At 35.6% G+C, this 9,117-nt stretch overlaps 1 protein-coding gene across 1 annotated transcript; it reads left to right on the top strand.

Annotated features, from left to right (window-relative positions):
• Window positions 1–3,625: 3,625 nt before the first annotated feature.
• LOC135137370 (probable multidrug resistance-associated protein lethal(2)03659) lies at window positions 3,626–7,121 on the top strand. Its single transcript, XM_064066997.1, has 5 exons — window positions 3,626–3,959; window positions 4,010–4,166; window positions 4,218–5,443; window positions 5,982–6,170; window positions 6,217–7,121. The coding sequence occupies exons 1-5, from the start codon at window positions 3,626–3,628 to the stop codon at window positions 7,119–7,121; spliced, it is 2,811 nt and encodes a 936-aa protein (XP_063923067.1).
• The last annotated feature ends 1,996 nt before the right edge of the window (window positions 7,122–9,117 follow it).

The following is a 9,117-nucleotide window of genomic DNA, read 5'->3' as shown; positions in this document are numbered from 1 at the left end:
GTCCCGAACATCCACGCTTCCTTCTGGATTCGATCCCCTTCTGGTGGCCTTTCCTCTTTTCAGTCTTTCAATCTGTCTTCCTATTTCATTTTCTGTTATTTCCGAACCTCTCCACCTTTCTTCCATCGCTGTGATTCCTTTATTTATTTTGCAGCATTTTTCCTCACAACCTCCCAATAATTCCATATAGTGTCTTTTCCATTCATGTATTTTGATTTTCCTACTGACTTCAGTCTTCCTTCTCCGATCCTTGATTATATATCTCCACACTTCTTCTTCTCGTTTTTTCTTTTCTTTCTTCCCACTTTCTCCTATAATCCTCTCTTGCTTTTAAGTACTCTTCTTTCTTTCCCTTGTTATTCTTCCTTTTCCTTAATTTTTCCCTTGCTTTTCTCTTCAACTCACTACATTCTCCGTTCCACCTATTATTCCTCCCTTGCCATATGTATGTCTTTCTTTTTTCCGTAGCTTCTACAATTAGGTTGCTCAGTTCCGCTATCATAGCTTCTATATCTTCTTTCACTTCGAATTTCTTTTTTTCAAGTTTACTTCTATATCTTTGAATTCCCTCTTCATCCCATATTTTTTTCTGTTTCTTTTCTTTCGTTTCTTCTCTCTTGTTTTTCGTACTCTTGCTCTTTTCCTTTGATTTTTATTTCTAGTGGCATGTGGTCTAATTCTACACTTTCCCCCACTTTGAAACTCTCTATATCTTCCCAGGCCTCTTTGTTTACAATCCCATAGTTTATAATTGATTCTCCCCTAGCTCCTACGTCCATTCTCCTTTTTCATCTCCTTCCTTGTTTCCATTCAAAATTTCCCATCCCATTTCTTCTATTATCTTCCACAATATTTTCCCTTCTTTGTTATTTGCTCTATCTTTTGATCCTCTTTATTCTCCCTTTTCTTTATCTATTATTATTGTACCCTTATCGCCCAGTCTTGCGTTAAAATCCCCTCCTATAAGTATTTTTTCGTCTTCTTTTTCTTTTGTTTCCTTTTCTGTGTTTATCTTCGTTTCCTCCATTTTCTTCCTATAAACGGCTATTATTTGGCATCGATTGTTATCCAGCTGTATTACTTTCTTCATTAGTCCGTTTTTATTATTACTTCCCTTTTCAAATTCTTGCATTCCTTTTCGAATTCCCATTACTCTTCCCACGCTTGCTCTCTCCTTTTTCTTTTCCTTTGTCGCACCTTGACACTCCTACACATATCCTTGTGGCAGTGTCTCTTCCAATTTTTCCAGTTTTCTCTTTGTACCCATGTCTCTACTAGCCCTACCGCATCAAATTTTCCCACGTAGTCCCAGAACTCCTTTTCCTTTTTTCGAAACCCTTGGACATCCCAAACCGGTAACTTCACCACTTTTTCTTCTAATTTTGTACCAGGTTCCCTTTTTCCGATTTTCCTATCTGCATCCTTTATTCGTTTTCTTTTTCCTTTGCCTTGTTTCCTTCCATTTTTCCTACTTTTCTTCCTTTTTTTTTAGCTCTTTACTAAAAATTTTCTACCTTCTTGAGCCTGCCCTCTTCTTCATTCCATTCAACATTTCTGCCGTTACAGTTAAATTTTTATATTCCATTCTAACCATTTTTCGTTTATATTTCTCTTTTGTTGCCTCTTCTTTTCCAAAAAATGTTTCTGTCCGTTTTCGTCAGATCATCATTCATGTAAATTGACGACCCTTTTAAATTCTTTTTGCTTTTCATTGCATTTATTTTTTCTTCTCTATTTTCGAATTCCACTCATAAACTTTTTCTGCAATTTTGTACGCGCTTTTAACTTTACTCTCTACTTTGACTTTCTCTTGTAAAAATTTTGTCACCTTTTCAATTATCTGCTTCTGCTGTCTTGTTCCTATTTCCAATCCCATCATCACTGCTTTGTTTCTTCTCTTTTCGCTCTCCATTCGATCTAGTTGACTTTCTACTTCACCCAATCTCTTTCCCAATTCTTCCTTAGCTCTCTTCAATCCTTCCAATTCTTCCTGTTTATCTCTAATTTCTTGATTTTGCTCCTCTAGTTGATCTCTTGCTTGCTTTAATTCATCAGTTAGTAACATACAGCTCTTCTACCTTAAATGTGAAAAAGTGAGCAATTCCACTCATACATTTTTTCAGTGGGTCGGAAAAGCCTGCAAGCAGTCAGCGGTAAGTGTTAATATTTTACCAAAATAAACCATAATATTAGGTAGGTAGGTAGTTCATTTTATTATTATAATGTTTCTTGTTTTATTAAATGATTGTGAATAATAAGTCTCTCTCTCTCTCTCTCTCTCCGACTATTTACTTATTTTTATTGGGCAATCAAGCATAAAAAAGCCATCCACAGGTTCTTATCTTTTTTGACGTAGTTCCTTATCGAGGTATTTCTTCTACTAATATATTACTTGATATTTTAGCTACTTCAAGTGACAACTGAGAATTTTCATTAGCTAAAGTTTGAATTTTTATTATATCGAAAATTTGTTCGATTAAGTGCCGAGTATGAATTTTCAACTAAACACGTGAAGTTATATAATCAGGTCTATATATTACTGCTTCTTAAAACATGGGTTAAATAATTCCTACCTCAAAATTCATAACAGGACAAGCAAAACAACGAGTAATAACTTCAGCATATCCAAATCATAAAACACCGAATAATACATTTTTAGAATAATAGATTTTAGATAAAAAGCGACATGAAAATACATGTGACTTACTGCTTTGCAATTCAAATATTTCACTGATATTTTTAAACGAGTTAGTGCTATTCCCTGTTTTCGAATTAAAGTTAATTTGAGAACCTTTATATGTGTTTAGGTAATTTATCATTTTTGAAATTCAAAGAAAATGTCAAATTCTACATTCATCAAAATTATTTCATAATTACGATATTTTCTTTATCATAAGTTTGGAGCGTAATAAAAATAAAATAAATTCTAATGAAGTATAATTGTCGTGACACATAAAAAAGTTTACTATAAAAGTTATCGCCACTAAATTTAGTTCATTGCCACGTGTAGCACAAAGTACCGATTGCGAATGTTAGTACTTATTAGTTCAGAAACGATTTCTAATTGTGGTGCTAAAGTACTGACGCCAAATGGAAGACAAAGAAAAAGTAGATATCAAGATAGAAAAATTTATAAAACATCCAAGACAAAAATATGGCTTTGTCTCACATCTATTCTTTTGGTAAAGTTATTTTCTAAAATTCCTCTATTGTTTATATCTGTCTCTATTTTCATTAGCTGGCAGCTGCCTCTAATAGTAAAATCCTGGAAACACAAATCTTTCAGATTAAAATTCTATTCGACTCTCCAAGAATACGAGTCGAAACAACTCGGAGATAAATTAGAAAAATTGTGGGAACAGGAAGAAACTTTTCAAAAAAAACCTTCTTTGACACGGGCTTTGCTAAAATTATTCGGTGGTAGCTTTGTCTGCTACGGAATTTTATTATTTCCAACTGAGCTGAGTTTTCTGTGAGTTTTTTCGTAATCTTGTATTAAAAGAGAATATCGACTTGGGTGAGTTTTAGCGTTCTGCAGAGTTTCTCTTTAAAAAAAGTACTAGATTTTTACACTCCCAATCAAACGACGATCGATGTTCGTGAAGCTTACATTTATGCTTCCGTTATGACAATAGTACCATTATGTCGCGTTGCTGTTTTTCACTGGACCTTGATGGAATTGGGTGTTTTAGGAATGAAAGTACGGATTGCATGCTCGTCTTTAATTTATCGGAAAGCGCTAAAATTAAGACAAAGTGCTTTGGACAAAATAACAATAGGACATCTGCTTAATCTGCTATCAATTGATGTTAATACATTTGATATAGGTTTAGTTTTCATGCACTGGTTGTGGCTCGCGCCCCTTAATTTAGTCGTCGGAAGTTTGTACATCTACTTCATGTTTGGTCCTTCTGGCATTGTTGGAACGGCTGCAATAACCATTTTTGTGATTATTCAGGGTACCTATTTTTCCAAATAATTAATAGTGATCAAAAGTAATACGTTTCAGTACTTGTAACCAAGAAATTTTCGACTGCCAGAAGTGAAGCTGCCAAAAGAACTGATTACAGAATTCAGCTAATGAATGACGTAGTTCGGAGCATGCACGCTGTAAAAATTTATACATGGGAACAGCCTTTTCGAGAACTAGTAGAATCAGCTCGAAAGTAACGGTACCATAATTTTTACAGCACCAATGTTTATCTATTCATTTGTAGCTCTGAAATGGCAAAGATTTCCACTGCAAATTACGCTCGCTTAACTAAATGGATCATCAACTACTACAAAGCTAAAATAAGTATCTACTTCTCGGTACTAGCTGCAGTACTAAGTAACCAGGTTTTAACGTCGCAGTACTTCTTTTCGTTGAATCATATTTATGAAATTTTTAAAATCAACGCAGTCTTTCTTTTCGAGAATTGTACAAATAGTCTAGCGGAAATAAGAATTTCCATTCAACGAATCCAAGAGTATCTCTTATACGAACATCGGACAGTAACTAGTGTTTGCATTCTCAAATCTCGTCAAATTTTTCACCATTACCAGAAGGGAATAAACTTCGCTAACGTTTCCGTTAAATGGAATCCATCGTCGAAAGTAGTTCTACATAACGTTAACTTCAACGCATCGTTAGATGAACTGGTTGTCGTGATCGGCGCTGCTGGTAGTGGTAAATCGGCACTACTTCACACCATTCTTCAAGAAGTAGAAATAACGAAAGGAAACGTCGATGTTAGCGGTACGTTATCATACGCGTCCCAGGAACCGTGGATTTTCTCGGCCAGCATTAAGCAAAACATTCTCTTTGGGAAAGATCTTGATTCAAAGAAATACATGAAAGTCATCAAAGTCTGCGGTTTGGAGCACGATTTGCAATTGTTTTCGCATGGGGATCAAACGCTGGTAGGCGAAAGAGGTGTCATGTTGAGTGGAGGCCAAAAAGCTAGAATTAGTTTAGCGAGAGCTGTATACAGAGAAGCTGATATTTATTTATTGGATGATCCACTTTCGGCAGTTGATGTAAACGTCGCTGACCAGATATTTAAAGAATGTATTTGTGAATACTTGAAAAAGAAATGTGTGGTGTTGGTGACGCACCGACTGCAATTTGTTCGAAACGTGGATAAGGTTTACGTTGCAGACTCTGGTAGTGTTACTGAATACAAAAATAACTTGTCCGAAAATTTGGTAAAATATTTGTCGGAATCTAAAATAGAAAACCTAAATGAAAGTACAGTGTTGTGGGGTTCACATGAATTACAATCAGAAGTAGAAGAAGACGAAGGACTTGAGAGAATTAGAAGAAATATTTACATTGCTTACGCAAGGGCTGCTGGTGGTTGCTCGTTTACATTTTTCACTCTGCTACTTTTGTTTATGACCCAAGCTATAAGCAACAGCATAGATTATTTCATGTCTTTCTGGATAAATTTGGAACAAAAAAGTATTACATTGGACCCACATTTGACCCAATTTTTCAGTACATATCATTGTTTGTATATCTATGCTTGTCTTCTGGTCTTTTTGGTAATAATTGGACACTGTGCGTCTCTCCTGTTTTGCAAATATTGCAGTAAGGTGTCAAAAAATTTGCACAACGATATGTTGCTGAAAATTCTCTATGCATCTATATCATTTTTCAATAAACATGCGTCTGGAAGAATTTTGAATCGATTTACCACCGACACGAAAACCATAGACGAAATCATCCCTTACAATCTCGTGGTAGCAACAATATGCATCTTCATGATAACTGGTATCGTCTTACTCATTACTTACAGTAACTACTTGATGATTGTTCCCACGGTTATCCTTATAATAATAATCTATTTATGCAGCAAAGTCTTTCAACCGGCTAACCAAAATATGAAAAGATCAGAAGGAATCAGTAAGAAAAGAATAACCAACTTTTTGTTTATAACCAACATGAATTACTTCAGCACGCAGCTTTTTATTCTCACACCTATCTTCATCAATTCAAGGTTTACCAACGATTAGAGCTCTTGGTACGCAAGAAAAAATTATAGAAGAATTCGACCATCACCAAAATGTACACAGCACAGCTTTTTACTTATCTCGAGGACTGTTCAGTGCTTTCGGGTTTTGGATTGACATAATCTGTGTTGTGTTTAATGCTTTAGTAATATTTACTTTCTTCTTTCTGGATTTTGGTAAGTTAAGATTTTAATTATTTTCTATCTAGCAAGGATATTTCAGTGCCGTCTATTGGTAATGTTGGCTTGGCGATTTCTCTTTCGTCTTCACTGATCGAGTTAGTACAGTTCACAATGAAAAACTGGAGTCAACTTGAAGGTAACATGGTTTCAGTCGAGCGGGTACTAGAATACACGAAACTGGATCCAGAACCAGACGAAAGTAACAATGGGCTTCCTGAAAACTGGCCAAACTTTGGCAACGTGTCTTTTTCCTCCGTGTCATTAAAATACCTTCCCGATGCCCCTTTCGTGCTAAAAAATGTAACTTTCACTATCCAAGCAGGAGAAAAAGTTGGGATTATCGGTCGTACTGGCGCCGGTAAAACCTCACTCTCATCAATTCTTCTCCGTTTATTTCCTTTCGATGGAACTGTTTCAATAGACGGTGTTAACACTAAGTCGATGACTTTAAACACGCTTCGTTCTAAAGTATCCATCATACCACAAGAACCCTTTCTATTCTTAGGAACGTTACGGAAAAACATAGATCCTTTTAACGAATACCGCGATGACCAAATCTGGAAGTGCTTGGAAGAAACAGGTTTGAAAGAGATGGTTTCTAAACTAGAGAAAGGTCTCGATAGTGTGGTTTCGGAAACAGGTTCAAATTTCAGCGTCGGTGAAAAGCAGTTGTTATGTTTGGTACGCGTTATGCTCAGGAATAACAAAATCGTAGTTCTGGATGAAGCAACAGCTAACGTTGATCTGAAAACTGACGAATTGATACAAGCTAATATTAAGAAGAAATTTGGGGATTGCACCGTCTTGACGATAGCACATCGTCTCAATACGGTAAGGGATTGTGACAAAATTCTTGTTATGGAAGATGGGACGGTGGTGGAATTCGGCCGACCGCAGGAACTCTTACAAAACGCAGACGGGTTTTACTATAAGTTTTTTAACTAAGGTGGTATGAAACGTACAATCGTCTAAAGAGTTGGCACGTTGAATAATGAATGTTTTTACCCTCAAGGTTTACAAAAATTGTTATTTTACGATATGTGCATTTATCGTGTATTTCTTTGTTTAGAATTAATGTGTACGTACTTTATTGTGTAGAGATTGTTTTAGTATTAGTGAATTTAAAACGTTTGGTTAAAATTGAAGAGGAGAATCAGCGAAAGTAACAGACTTTGTAAAGTACAGAAAATACACGTTCGATACTGCTTTTGGTTTATCTTCAGCCTTGGTTTAACATGTACCTACAATATTTTGATAGTTTTACAGCACATGTCTAATAAAGCAGCTACAGTCTATAGGTTTAGCTACGTAAAAGTTATTTTAAAGTACACATATTAAAATTGTAGAACGTAATATCATATGTGTTTTTCTTCATAACAGGAAAGTGTACATGAAACCTGTACGATAGGGTACTAGAGTGGTTTCAAGATCTCATGGCGGACGAGTTTGAGCATTACTGCGCATCGGATCCGACCAAACTCAGCGGTGGGCGTAGAGGGCTATAGGGAACTGTCTGTTCCGAAAAAGTATTCACTTTTCATTAGTCGTTTCGAGCAGGTACATCTCTCAGTTGTGCGTACTAATACCTAGAAGTTTAGGTTTAGTAAACACGGTCAACGTATTTAGGATTGTGTTGCAACCGATCGCTTTAACCGAGCACTACCGACCGCCTGTACTAAACTCCGCCTCGCGCATCTCGTCCGCCACGAGATCTTGAAACCACTCTAGACGTAATTGATAGAACCAATTAATCATGTCAAAGTTGCACACCAGCGACTGTAGAATGAACTGTAGCTGTACTATTCAACTTTGTGGAAATTCATATACACGTTAAAACTATTCAGAAGGGGAGAGATTTTTACTATAAACAACTGGAAAAAATCTTCCAGAAACACTGAAAAGTTGCCAAGAGGAAAAATTGTTAATATTGTCCAAAAGTAAGTCTTTGAGGACCATATACTAGTATTTTTTACTCTATGTGTGTTCCGTTGTTAAGGTGTAACGCATAACTGAGTTTCTTCACATCGAATACGATATATATTTGTACATATTCTGATTGAGATTTAGTTAGGCTTTATAACTACAGCTTATTTTTTTAAATTCTGATACGATGTTGGCATGTTAATCCAATTGTCTCGAAATTTTTTTAGCAATTACATTATTTTATGAAGAGGTGAACGTGCTTTGTTGTGGTATAAACAGAATTGAGTTTTAATGTACAGTGTTTACAACAAAAATAAATTTTTACAATTTTCAACTATCGATATTTCAGTTTTTTCAAATATAGCACCAGTGTTGGGGACAGATACTTTCAAAATTATCTTGATACAGATTGTTGTCAATGTTTTTCAATCTAAGTAAATGTATATACACCCCTGAGCAATTTGACCGGTTATCCTTGGACGAGATGGTCAATACTTTCAATGAATAGATTGATAATGCTTCGAAAATAATTACTGATAAGTGATAAGACATCTATAAAGAACAACGTGAGCTGGTGGACACAATAACTTAAGGCATTAAGAAAACAAGCACATAAGACAAGGAAATAATACCAAAAGTTAAGACGTAGTGGAAACATCGGGGAGGAAGTTGATGACGAAAACGAACGAATTGTGGAAGCGAGAGAACAATGGAAGTTTGCAAATAGAACACATAAAAAGAAGGTTATTGAAGCCAAAAGAACACACTGGCAAGATTATGTCACATCATTGACTAAAGAAAAAAATTATCCCTGAGGCGATGTTTATAAACTCAAAAAACAAAAGAAGTCCAACAGACTATATGATGGTTGAGGTAAGCGGAAGTGTTGCCAGCTCCTGGAAGGAAGATCTTGAAGCCTTACTCAATACATTCTTTGGTCCCGAAGTAGATATGTTTTACGATGAGGAAGTTGTGGTAACATGATAATAGAGAGACATTTCTTGTGAATGTGATACAT

The sequence above is a fragment of the Zophobas morio genome, unplaced genomic scaffold (assembly GCF_036711695.1).
Source record: "Zophobas morio isolate AGI-343-1 ecotype UQ-CSIRO unplaced genomic scaffold, CSIRO_AGI_Zmor_V1 ptg000029l, whole genome shotgun sequence".
NCBI lineage: Eukaryota > Metazoa > Arthropoda > Insecta > Coleoptera > Tenebrionidae > Zophobas > Zophobas morio.
This window is presented reverse-complemented; position numbering and strand designations above follow the sequence as displayed.